The sequence below is a fragment of the Gallinula chloropus genome (assembly GCF_964237585.1).
Source record: "Gallinula chloropus genome assembly, contig: HAP1_SCAFFOLD_435, whole genome shotgun sequence".
NCBI classification, from domain to species: Eukaryota; Metazoa; Chordata; class Aves; order Gruiformes; family Rallidae; genus Gallinula; species Gallinula chloropus.
Window position 1 is genome coordinate 1 of NW_028168184.1, and position 13282 is coordinate 13282.

General features: G+C 68.7%; 1 protein-coding gene across 1 annotated transcript in view; it reads right to left on the reverse strand.

The window, feature by feature from the left end:
* Positions 1-1902: 1902 nt before the first annotated feature.
* Positions 1903-13282, reverse strand: part of OPLAH (5-oxoprolinase, ATP-hydrolysing) — a gene marked incomplete at both ends in the record, with an annotated part of 43317 nt that continues 31937 nt past the window's right edge. The window contains 7 exons of the mRNA XM_084281091.1: positions 1903-2105; positions 2152-2242; positions 2613-2747; positions 4230-4361; positions 8477-8661; positions 10638-10812; positions 12297-12398. Coding sequence (XP_084137217.1) covers positions 1903-2105; positions 2152-2242; positions 2613-2747; positions 4230-4361; positions 8477-8661; positions 10638-10812; positions 12297-12398 — 1023 coding nt within the window. The remainder of the gene's footprint in view (positions 2106-2151; positions 2243-2612; positions 2748-4229; positions 4362-8476; positions 8662-10637; positions 10813-12296; positions 12399-13282) is intronic.

A 13282-nucleotide genomic window follows, 5' to 3' on the forward strand; every position in this document is an offset into this window, starting at 1 on the left:
CCCCCCTCCCGGGTCCTGAGCGCCACCCCCCATGGGTCCTGAGCCCCCCAAATGGGTCCTGAGCCCCCCCATTGGGTCCTGAGCCCCCCCCCCCCGGGCCCTGAGCCCCCCACATGGGTCCTGAGCCCCCCACACGGGTCCTGAGCCCCTCACACGGGTCCTGAGCGCACCCCACAGCTCCTGAGCCCCCCACACGGGTCCTGAGCCCCCCACACGGGTCCTGAGCCCCTCACACGGGTCCTGAGCGCACCCCACAGCTCCTGAGCCCCCCACACGGGTCCTGAGCCCCCCACATGGGTCCTGAGCCCCCCACACGGGTCCTGAGCGCACCCCACAGCTCCTGAGCCCCCCACACGGGTCCTGAGCCCCTCACATGGGTCCTGAGCCCCCCTCACGGGTCCTGAGCCCCTCACATGGGTTCTGAGCACCCCACACAGGTCCTGAGCCCCCCTCCCGGGTCCTGAGCGCCACCCCCCATGGGTCCTGAGCCCCCCAAATGGGTCCTGAGCCCCCCCCATTGGGTCCTGAGCCCCCCTCCCAGGTCCTGAGCCCCCCACACGGGTCCTGAGCCCCCAACATGGGCCCTGAGCCCCCCCACATGGGTCCTGAGCCCCTCACAGGTCCTGAGACCCCCAAATGGGTCCTGACCCCCCACAGGTCCTGAACCCCCCCCATGCATCCTGAGTCCACCCCCATGGGTACTGAGCTCCCCACACGGGTCCTGAGCCCCCCCCACGGGTCCTGAGCGCACCCCACAGCTCCTGAGCCCCCCACAGGTCCTGAGCCCCTCACATGGGTCCTGAGCCCCCCTCCCGGGTCCTGAGCCTTCCCCACGGGTCCTGAGCCCCCCAAATGGGTCCTGAGCCCCCCACATGGGTCCTGAGCCCGTCACATGGGTCCTGAGCCCCCCACACGGGTCCTGAGCCCCCCACATGGGTCCTGAGCACCCCACACGGGTCCTGAGCCCCCCACATGGGTCCTGAGCCCCCCACATGGGTCCTGAGCCCGTCACATGGGTCCTGAGCCCCCCACACGGGTCCTGAGCCCCCCACATGGGTCCTGAGCACCCCACACGGGTCCTGAGCCCCCCACATGGGTCCTGAGCCCGTCACATGGGTCCTGAGCCCCCCACACGGGTCCTGAGCCCCCCACATGGGTCCTGAGCACCCCACACGGGTCCTGAGCCCCCCACATGGGTCCTGAGCCCGTCACATGGGTCCTGAGCCCCCCACACGGGTCCTGAGCCCCCCACATGGGTCCTGAGCACCCCACACGGGTCCTGAGCCCCCCACATGGGTCCTGAGCCCGTCACATGGGTCCTGAGCCCCCCACACGGGTCCTGAGCCCCCCACATGGGTCCTGAGCCCCCCACACGGGTCCTGAGCCCCTCACATGGGTCCTGACCCACCTGGTTGAGGGGGATGTCCCGCCCCCGGGGGGTCCCAGGCCCCCCTGCCCCGGGGGGTCCCAGACCCACCTGGCTGGGGGGATGTCCCGCCCCGGGGGGGTCCCAGACCCACCTGGTTGAGGGGGATGTCCCGCCCCGGGGGGGTCCCACACGCACCTGGCTGGGGGGGATGTCCCGCCCCGGGGGGGGGTCCCACCATGGGGGTCCCTGACTCACCTGGCTGGGGGGGATGTCCCGCCCCCCGGTGGGGTCTTGACCCACCTGGTTGAGGGGGATGTCCCGCCCCCGGGGGGGTCCCAGGCCCCCTGCCCCGGGGGGGTCCCTGACCCACCTGGCTGGGGGGGATGTCCCGCCCCCCGGGGGGGTCCCACACCCACCTGGTTGAGGGGGATGTCTCGCCCCCCGGGGGGGTCCCACACCCACCTGGTTGGGGGGGATGTCCCGCCCCGGGGGGGGTCCCACACCCCCGCCCCCCGGGGGGGTCCCACACCCACCTGGTTGAGGGGGATGTCCCGCCCCGGGGGGGGTCCCACACGCACCTGGTTGAGGGGGATGTCCCGCCCCGGGGGGGGGTCCTGACTCACCTGGCTGGGGGGGATGTCCCGCCCCGGGGGGGGTCCCACACGCACCTGGTTGAGGGGGATGTCCCGCCCCGGGGGGGTCCCAGGCCCCCTGCCCCGGGGGGGTCCTGACCCACCTGGTTGAGGGGGATGTCCCGCCCCGGGGGGGGGTCCCACACCCACCTGGTTGAGGGGGATGTCCCGCCCCGGGGGGGGGTCCTGACGCACCTGGTTGAGGGGGATGTCCCGCCCCCCGGGGGGGTCCCAGACCCACCTGGTTGAGGGGGATGTCCCGCCCCGGGGGGGGTCCCAGGCCCCCTGCCCCGGGGGGGTCCTGACGCACCTGGTTGAGGGGGATGTCCCGCCCCCCGGGGGGGTCCCAGGCCCCCTGCCCCGGGGGGGTCCTGACGCACCTGGTTGAGGGGGATGTCCCGCCCCGGGGGGGGGTCCTGACCCACCTGGTTGAGGGGGATGTCCCGCCCCCCGGGGGGGGGTCCTGACCCACCTGGTTGAGGGGGATGTCCCGCCCCCGGGGGGGGGTCCTGACCCACCTGGTTGAGGGGGATGTCCCGCCCCCGGGGGGGGGTCCTGACCCACCTGGTTGAGGGGGATGTCCCGCCCCGGGGGGGGGGTCCCACACTCACCTGGTTGAGGGGGATGTCCCGCCCCACCATGCAGCGCAGGCAGTAGATCAGCGCCGACAGGGTGATGGCTCGGGGCGCGTTGCAGTTCCCGTAAACCTCCGGCCCCGAGCCCGAGAAGTCGAACACGGCGCTGCCCTGGGGGGCGGGGGGCGTTAGGGGGGGTTGGGGGGCTCAGGGGGGACATGGGGGGCTGAGGAGGGGTTGGGGTGGGGGTTGGGGGGAGCAGGAGGGCGGGGGGGGAGTTAGGAGGGGTTTTGGGGGGGCGCAAGGGGGACGGGGGGCACTGAGGAGGGGTTGGGGTGGGGGTTTGGGGGCGCAGGGGGGGCTGAGGAGGGGTTGGGGTGGGGGTTGGGGGGAGCAGGGGGTGCGTGGGGGGGTTAGGAGGGGTTTGGGGGGGTGCATGGGGGGGTTAGGAGGGGTTTGGGAGGGGGACCAGGGGGGATGGGGGGATGAGGAGGGGTTGGGGTGGGGGTTGGGGGGCCGCAGGGTGTGCGTGGGGGGGTTAGGAGGGGTTTGGGGGGCCCAGGGAGGATGTGGGGGGCTTAGGAGGGCTTGGGGTGGGGGTTGGGGGGAGCAGGGTGGCGGAGGGGGGGTTAGGAGGGGTTTGGGGGGGGGCGCAGCGGGGCAGGGGGGGCTGAGGAGGGTTAGAAGGGGTTTGGGGAGCCCAGAGGGGATGTGGGAGAGTTAGGAAGGGTTGGGGTGGGGGTTGGAGGGAGCAGGGGGGCGGAGGGGGGTTAGGAGGGGTTTTGGGGGGGCGCAGGGGGGTTTGGGGGGGCTGAGGAGGGGTTGTGGTGGGAGTTTGGGGGCGTGGGGGGGTCAGGAGGGGTTTGGAAGTCACAGGGGGGACGTGGGGGGGCTGAGGAGGGGTTGGGGAGGGGGTTGGGGGCAAGCAGGGTGGGCGTGGGGGGGTTAGGAGGTGTTTGGGGGGGGCCCGGGGGGGCGTGGGGGGGTTAGGAGGGGTTTGGGGGGCCCAGGGGGGATGTGGGTGGCTTAGGAAGGGTTGGGCTGGGGGTTGGGGGGCCGCAGGGGGTGCCTGGGGGGGCTGAGGAGGGGTTGGGGTGGGGGTTTGGGGGGGAGCAGTGGGGTGGGTGGGGGGTTAGGAGGGGTTTGAGGGGCACCCAGGGGGGCTTAGGGGGGGTTAGGAGGGGTTGGGGTGGGGGCGCAGGGGGTGCGTGGGGGGCTGAGGAGGGGTTAGGGAGGGGGAGTGGGGGCCCTGGGGGGATGTGGGGGGTTTAGGAGGGGTTGAGGTGGGGGCGCAGGGGGGTGTGGGGGGGCTGGGGGGGGTTGGATTGAGTTGGGGGTCCCAGGGGGTGCGGGGGGGTTGTTAGGGGTGGGGGGTTGTGTTTTGGGGCTGGGGGGGTTGGGGTGGGGGTTTGGGGGTCGCAGGGGGTGGGGGGTGTTGGTAGGGGTGGGGGGTTGTGTTTTGGGGCTGGGGGGGGTTGGTGGGGGTGGGGGGTGTTGTTGGGGGGGGTTGTGTTTTGGGGCTGGGGGGGTTGGGGTGAGTTGGGGGTCCCAGGGGCTGGGGGGTGTTGTTGGGGGGGGTGTTGTGTTTTGGGGCTGGGGGGGGTTGATGGGGGTGGGGGGGGGTTGTGTTTTGGGGCTGGGGGGGGGTCTCACCTCGCGGGGGTCGAGCTGCACGCGCAGCCGGATGGGGGTCCCGTCGTCCATGTGGTCCTGGGACTCCAGCGCCGGCCCCCAGCGCGCGGCCACGCGACGCAGCATCTCCCGCACCGCCAGCTCCGCGTTGGCCTGGGGGGGGGGGGGGTGACGTCACAACAGGGCGTGACGTCATCACAGGGGGTGTGGAGTGACGTCACAACAGGGCGTGACGTCATCACAGGGGGGTGACGTCACACCGTGGCGTGACATCATCACGGGGGGGGGGGGGGGTGACGTCACACCGTGGCGTGACATCATCACCGGGGGGTGTGACGTCACAACAGGGCGTGACATCATCACGGGGGGCGCAGAGTGACGTCACACTGTGGCGTGACATCATCACGGGGGGCTGTGTGTGACGTCACAACATGGTGTGACATCATCACGGGGGCGCAGAGTGACATCACAACAGGGCGTGACATCATCGCAGGGGGGGTGTAGAGTGATGTCACACCGTGGCGTGACATCATCACGGGGGGCGTGGAGTGACATCACAACGTGGCGTGACATCATCATGGGGGGAGTGACGTCACAACATGGCGTGATATCATCACGGGGGGTGTGACGTCACACCGTGGCGTGACATCATCATGGGGGGGTGGAGTGATGTCATGCCATGGCGTGACATCATCACGGGGGGCGCAGAGTGACGTCATGCCATGGCGTGACATCATCACGGGGGGCGTGGTGTGATGTCAGAGTGGCACGGTGTGACGTCACCCCATGGTATGACATCATCGTAGCGGGGGCGTGGTGTGACATCAGTGTGTGCACAGCAGGGGTGCGGCGTGACGTCAGCATGGCAGGGGAACATGTTGTGACATCACAGCACGACATCACTCCATGCTGTGACATCATCGCAGCATGACGTCACAGTGTGACGTCATCACAACGAGGCGCCGTGATGTGACATCATCACGGCACGGTGTCAGGGTGTGAGGTCATCATGGCAAGGTGCCAGGGTGTGACAGCATCACGACACTGCGGCACGGTGTGACGTCATCAACGGCAAGGCACCATGGTGTGACGTCATCGCGGCGTGGCATTATGACGTCACATCCGGGCAGGGCGTCATGCCATGCTGTGATGTCAGGGCACCACGATGGGGTGTCACGGCGTGTGATCATGGCGTGACGTCATGGTGTGACATCACGGTGTGATGTCATGTTGTGACGTCATTGTGTGACGTCATCACATCAGGGGTTGGGAGGGGACTGTTCTGTCTGGGCCGGGCCTGTGGCCGTGTCCCACCTGGATGTGCACTGTGTCATCACCATGTGACGTCACCGTGTGACACCACGGTGTGACATCAGGGTGTGACATCACACTGTGACACCACAGTGTGACATCACAGAGTGACATCACAGAGTGACATCACAGAGTGACATCACAATGTGACACCATGGTGTGACATCACAGAGTGACATCATTGTGTTACATCACGATGTGCATCACGGTGTGACACCACGGTGTGACACCACAGTGTGACATCACAGAGTGACATCAGGGTGTGACATCATGGCATGACACAATGGTGTGACATCACAATGTGACACAATGGTGTGACATCACAGAGTGACATCACAATGTGACACCACGGTGTGACATCACGCTGTGACATCAGGGTGTGACATCATGGCATGACACAATGGTGTGACATCACAGTGTGACATCACAGTGTGACACCACAGTGTGACACCACAGAGTGACACCACAGTGTGACATCATGGAGTGACACCACGGTCTGACATCACAGTGTGACACCACGGAGTGACATCACAGAGTGACACCACAGTGTGACACCACAGTGTGACATCACAGAGTGACATCACAGTCTGACATCACAGTGTGACATCACAGTGTGACACCACAGTGTGACACCACAGAGTGACACCACAGTGTGACATCATGGAGTGACACCACGGTCTGACATCACAGTGTGACACCATGGAGTGACATCACAGAGTGACATCACAGTCTGACATCACAGTGTGACATCACAGTGTGACACCAGAGTGTGACATCATCATGCTGTGACATCACGGTGTGACTCCCGGTGTGACATCACAGTGTGACACCACAGTGTGACACCACAGTGTGACATCACGGAGTGACATCACGGTCTGACATCACAGTGTGACACCACAGTGTGACATCACAGAGTGACATCATGGTGTGACACCCGGAATGACACCCCAGAGTGACACATTGAGTGACACCCCGGAGTGGCACCCCGAGTGGCACCCCAAGTGACACCCGGAGTGCCACCCGAGTGCCACCCACGTGGCACCCCGCTGTGGCACCCCGCTGTGGCAGGCTGCTGTGACACCCCGCTGTGGCACCCCACTGTGGCACCCGCTGTGACACCCCGCTGTGCCACCCCGCCGTGGCACCCGCTGTGACACCCGCTGTGACACCCCGCCGTGGCACCCGCCATGGCACCCGCCGTGGCACCCCGCTGTGCCACCCGCTGTGGCACCCCGCTGTGGCACCCGCTGTGGCACCCGCTGTGGCACCCCGAGTGGCACCCGCTGTGGCACCCGCTGTGGCACCCGAGTGGCACCCGCTGTGGCACCCGCTGTGACACCCTGAGTGGCACCCCGCTGTGACACCCGCTGTGACACCCCGCTGTGACACCCACTGTGGCACCCCGCTGTGGCACCCGCTGTGACACCCGCTGTGACACCCGCTGTGACACCCGCTGTGGCACCCTGCTGTGGCACCCGAGTGGCACCCGCCGTGGCACCCGCTGTGGCACCCGCTGTGACACCCGCTGTGACACCCCGCCGTGGCACCCCGCTGTGACACCCGCTGTGGCACCCGCTGTGGCACCCGCTGTGACACCCGCTGTGACACCCCGCTGTGACACCCGCTGTGGCACCCCGAGTGGCACCCCGCTGTGACACCCGCTGTGACACCCGCTGTGACACCCGCTGTGGCACCCGCTGTGGCACCCCGAGTGGCACCCGTTGTGGCACCCGCTGTGGCACCCGCTGTGACACCCGCTGTGACACCCCGCCGTGGCACCCCGCTGTGACACCCGCTGTGACACCCGCTGTGGCACCCGCTGTGACACCCGCTGTGGCACCCGCTGTGGCACCCCGCTGTGACACCCGCTGTGCCACCCGCTGTGGCACCCCGCTGTGGCACCCGCTGTGGCACCCGCTGTGGCACCCGCCGTGGCACCCGCTGTGGCACCCGCTGTGGCACCCGCCGTGGCACCCCGCTGTGGCACCCCGCCGTGGCACCCCGCTGTGCCACCCGCTGTGACACCCCGCTGTGGCACCCGCTGTGGCACCCGCTGTGGCACCTGCTGTGACACCCGCTGTGGCACCCGCTGTGCCACCCGCTGTGCCACCCGCTGTGGCACCCCGCTGTGGCACCCGCCGTGGCACCCGCTGTGGCACCCGCTGTGACACCCGCTGTGGCACCCGCTGTGGCACCCCGCTGTGGCACCCCGCTGTGGCACCCGCTGTGGCACCCGCCGTGGCACCTGCTGTGGCACCCCGCTGTGCCACCCGCTGTGGCACCCGCTGTGCCACCCGCTGTGGCACCCCGCTGTGGCACCCGCTGTGGCACCCGCCGTGGCACCCGCTGTGGCACCCCGCTGTGGCACCCCGCTGTGCCACCCGCTGTGGCACCCCGCTGTGGCACCCGCTGTGACACCCGCTGTGGCACCCGCTGTGGCACCCGCCGTGGCACCCGCTGTGGCACCCCGCTGTGCCACCCGCTGTGGCACCCCGCTGTGGCACCCGCTGTGACACCCGCTGTGACACCCGCTGTGGCACCCGCCGTGGCACCCGCTGTGGCACCCGCTGTGGCACCCGAGTGGCACCCGCTGTGGCACCCACTGTGGCACCCGCTGTGGCACCCACTGTGCCACCCCGCTGTGGCACCCGCTGTGGCACCCCGAGTGGCACCCGCTGTGGCACCCGCTGTGGCACCCGCTGTGGCACCCCGAGTGGCACCCGCTGTGACACCCCGCTGTGACACCCGCTGTGGCACCCGCTGTGGCACCCGAGTGGCACCCGCTGTGGCACCCACTGTGGCACCCGCTGTGACACCCACTGTGACACCCCGCTGTGGCACCCGAGTGGCACCCGAGTGCCACCCGCCGTGGCACCCTGCTGTGGCACCCGCCATGACACCCGCTGTGGCACCCGCCGTGGCAGGCCGCGCGGGGCCGGGCGGGCGCCGCGTCCCACCTGGATGTGCGCCATGTAGGCCTGGACGACGGGCAGCCCGTGCTGGGCCACCAGCTCGCTGACCAGCTGGATGCCCTTCTGGTTGGCGGCCACCTGCGCCCGCAGGTCCGACACGTTGTCCTGCAGGTTGCGGCTGCCGCTGCAGCCGGGGACGCGCCCGGGCGCCAGCAGGGCCTCCCGCACCGCTGCGGGGACAGGCCGCAGCGTCCACACCGCGCCACGGACACCCCACACCGCGGCCTGGTCACCCCCACACTGCGGCCCGGACACCCCACACCGCGGCCTGGTCACCCCCACACTGCGGCCCAGACACCCCACCATGGCCTGGTCACCCCACACTGTGTCCTGGTCACCCCACCACAGCCCGGACACCCCGCCGCGGCCCAGCCATCCCACCACGGCCTGGTCACCCCCACACCGTGGCCTGGTCACCCCCACACCGCGGCCCGGACACCCCACCACGGCCTGGTCACCCCCACACCGCGGTCTGGTCACCCCCACACTGTGGCCTGGTCACCCCACCGCGGCCTGGTCACCCCCACCATGTCCTGCCCATCCACACCACAGCCCGACCACCCCACTGCTGCCTGGTCACCCCACACTGTGTCCTGGTCACCCCCACCATGGCCTGGTCACCCCACCGTGGAGCAGCCACCCCACCCCGTGTCCTGGCCACCCCCACCATGTCCTGCCCATCCCCACTGTGTCCTGGTCACTCCCACACCATGTCCTGGCCACCCCACTGTGTCCCACCATCCCCACCACATCCCACCGTCCCTACTCCATCCCACCACCTCCACCGCATCCCCACCACCCACCCCATGTCCCCACAATCCCCACCATGTCCCACCACATCCCACCACTCCCACCACATCCCACCATCCCCACCATGTCCCATCATCCCCACCACATCCCACCACCCCAACTACATCCCACCACCTCCACCATGTCCCACCATCCCCACCACATCCCCACCATGTCCCTTCCATCACCACTGCATCCCACCACCCCCAGCACATCCCACCATCCCTACTCCATCCCACCACCCCCACTATGTCCCACCACATCCCACCACTCCCACCACATCCCACCACCCCAACTACATCCCACCACCTCCACCGTGTCCCCACCACCCACCCCACGTCCCACCATCCCCACCATGTCCCATCATCCCCACCACATCCCACCACCCCAACTACATCCCACCACCTCCACCATGTCCCCACCACCCACCCCACGTCCCCGCCACCCCCACCACACCCCACCCATCCCCACCATGTCCCACCACCTCCACCGCATCCCCACCACCCACCCCATGTCCCCACCACCCCCACCACATCCCATCATCCCCACCACATCCCACCACCTCCACCATGTCCCTTCCATCACCACTGCATCCCACCACCCCCAGCACATCCCACCATCCCTACTCCATCCCACCGCCTCCACCATGTTCCACCATCCCCACCACACCCACACCATCCCCACCATGTCCCTTCCATCACCACTGCATCCCACCATCCCCACCACATCCCACCACCCCAACTACAACCCCACCACCTCCACCGTATCCCCACCACCCACCCCACGTCCCCACAATCCCCACCATGTCCCACCACGTCCCCACCACTCCCACCACATCCCACCACCCTAACTACATCCCACCACCTCCACCGTGTCCCCACCACCCATCCCATGGCCCCACCACCCCCATCACACCCCCACCATCCCCACCATGTCCCATCATCCCCACCACATCCCACCACCCCAACTACATCCCACCACCTCCACCATGTCCCACCATCCCCACCACACCCCACCACCTCCACCGTGTCTCATCATCCCCACCACATCCCACCATCCCTACTCCATCCCACCACCTCCACCATGTTCCCACCACCCACCCTACAGCCCCACCACCCCCATCACACCCCCACCATCCCCACCATGTCCCATCATCCCCACCACATCCCACCACCCCAACTCCATCCCACCACCTCCACCGTGTCCCCACCACCCATCCCATGGCCCCACCACCCCCATCACACCCCCACCATCCCCACCATGTCCCACCACCTCCACCGTGTCCCCACCACCCACCCCACATCCCCGCCACATCCCTCCCAGTCCCACCACCCCCGGCGTGGCGCCCCGGACCCACCCTCCTCCTGGAAGACCCCGTCCTTGACCAGCTTGAAGGAGACGAAGACGGCGCCCTCCTCCTGCAGCGCCTTGGAGTGGGGGGGCATGGAGCCCGGGGTGATGCCCCCGATGTCGGCGTGGTGCCCGCGGCTGGCCACGAAGAACACCGGCCTGGCGACCCCCGGCCAGAACACCTGCGGACAGCCCGGGGGCTCAGGGGGGGTCTGCAGGAGGGGGGCATCCTGCACCCCCATTGGGATGAGGAGGAGGGGGGGTCCTGCACCCCCAGGTGGGATGAGGAGGGGGGGGTGGTCCTGCATGAGGAGGACGGGGGGGGTGGTCTTCCATCCACAAATGGAATGAGGAGGAGGGGGGGTCTTGCACCCCCAGGTGGGATGAGGGGGGGGGTCCTGCACCCCCACTGGGAGGAGGAGGGGGGGGTCCTGCACCCCTGGGTGGGATGAGCAGGAGTGGGTGGTCCTGCACCCCAAATTGGGATGAGGAGGAGGGGTGGTCCTGCACCCCTCATTGGGATGGGGAGGGGGAAGGGGGTCCTGCACCCCTCATTGGGATGAGGAGGGGGATGGTCCTGCACCCCCAGGTGGGATGAGGAGGGGGGGGGGTGGTCCTGCATGAGGAGAATGGGGTGTGGTCTTGCAACCCCCATTGGGATGAGGAGGAGTGGGTGGTCCTGCACCCCACATTGGGATGGGGGGGGGGGGGTCCTGCACCCCTGGGTGGGATGAGGAGGAGGGGGTGGTCCTGCACCCCTGGGTGGGATGAGGAGGGGGGGGGGGTCCTGCATGAGGAGGACAGGGGGGTGGTCCTGCACCCCCCCATTGGGATGAGGAGGGGGGTGGTCCTGCATGAGGAGGACAGGGGATGGTCCTGCACCCCCCCAATTGGGATGAGGAGGAGGGGTGGGGTCCTGCACCCCTGGGTGGGATGAGGAGGAGGGGGTCCTGAACCCCTGGGTGGGATGAGGGGGGTGGGGATGGGGGGTGGGGATGGGGGGTTTGTGATGAGGGGGGTGGGATGGGGGTTGGGATGGGGGGGGTGTGATGAGGTGGGTGGGATGGGGGGTTTGTGATGAGGGGATGGGATGAGGGGGGATGGGATGGGGGTGGGATGGGGGTTGTGATGAGGGGGGTGGGATGGGGGCTTGGGATGGGGGTTGGGATGGGGGGTGGGATGGGGGTTGGGATGGGGGGGGGGGTCCCACTCACGGGGGTGATGACGGTGAGGTCGGGCAGGTGGCTGCCCCCCGCACACAGGTGGGATGGGGGGGTGGGATGGGGGGTGGGATGGGGGGTGGGGATGCAGGGGGTGGGATGGGGGGTGGGATGGGGGGTGGGATGGGGGTTGGGATGCAGGGGGTGGGATGGGGGTGGGATGGGGGGGTGGGATGGGGGGTGGGATGGGGGTTGGGATGCAGGGGGTGGGATGGGGGTGGGATGGGGGGTGGGATGCAGGGGGTGGGATGGGATGAGGATGGGGGGTGGGATGGGGGTTGGGATGCAGGGGGTGGGATGGGGGTGGGATGGGGGGTGGGATGGGGGTGGGATGGGGGGTGGGGATGCAGGGGGGGATGGGGATGCAGGGGTTGGGATGGGGGGTGGTTGGGATGCAGGGGGTGGGATGGGGGGTGGGATGGGGGGTGGGATGGGGGGTCACTCACGGGGGTGATGACGGTGAGGTCGGGCAGGTGGCTGCCCCCCGCACACGGGTGGTTGCTCAGGATCACGTCCCCCTCCCGCAGCTCCTCGCCCAGGTTACGGATCTGCAGAGGCGGCACCGGGACTGAGCCGGGCTGGGGGCACTGGGGGCACTGGGATGGGACTGGGATGGGACTGGGATGGGACTGAGCCGGGCTGGGGGCACTGGGATGGGACTGGGATGGGACTGGGATGGGACTGAGCTGGGCTGGGGGCACTGGGATGGGACTGGGATGGGACTGGGATGGGACTGAGCTGGGCTGGGGGCACTGGGGACACTGGGATGGGACTGGGATGGGACTGGGATGGGACTGAGCCGGGCTGGGGGCACTGGGATGGGACTGGGATGGGACTGGGATGGGACTGAGCTGGGCTGGGGGCACTGGGATGGGACTGGGATGGGACTGGGATGGGACTGAGCCGGGATGGGGGTACTGGGATGGGACTGGGATGGGACTGAGCCGGGCTGGGGGCACTGGGATGGGACTGGGATGGGACTGGGATGGGACTGAGCCGGGCTGGGGGCACTGGGATGGGACTGGGATGGGACTGAGCTGGGCTGGGGGCACTGGGATGGGACTGGGATGGGACTGAGCCGGGATGGGGGTACTGGGATGGGACTGGCATGGGACTGGGATGATGCTGGGACTGGGACTGGGATGCTCTGGGACTGGGGAACTCTGGGACTGGGACAGCCCCCGAGCCTGGGAAAGGGGACTGGGGAGTGGTCTGCATCTGGGACCCCCCCTTAGAGTGGGGGGGCTCTGCCAGCCTGGACATTGGTGCAGAGGGTCCCTGTGCCCCCCCAGAGCTGGCGATGGCCCCTCCAATGGCTTCATCAGTGCCACGAGTTGTCAGTGCTCTGCACCCCGACCCGAGGAGCTTTGGGGAGGGGGACAGGGGACTGGGGGGGGGGGGGGGGAGGTCTGTGTCCAGAACCCCCCTTGGA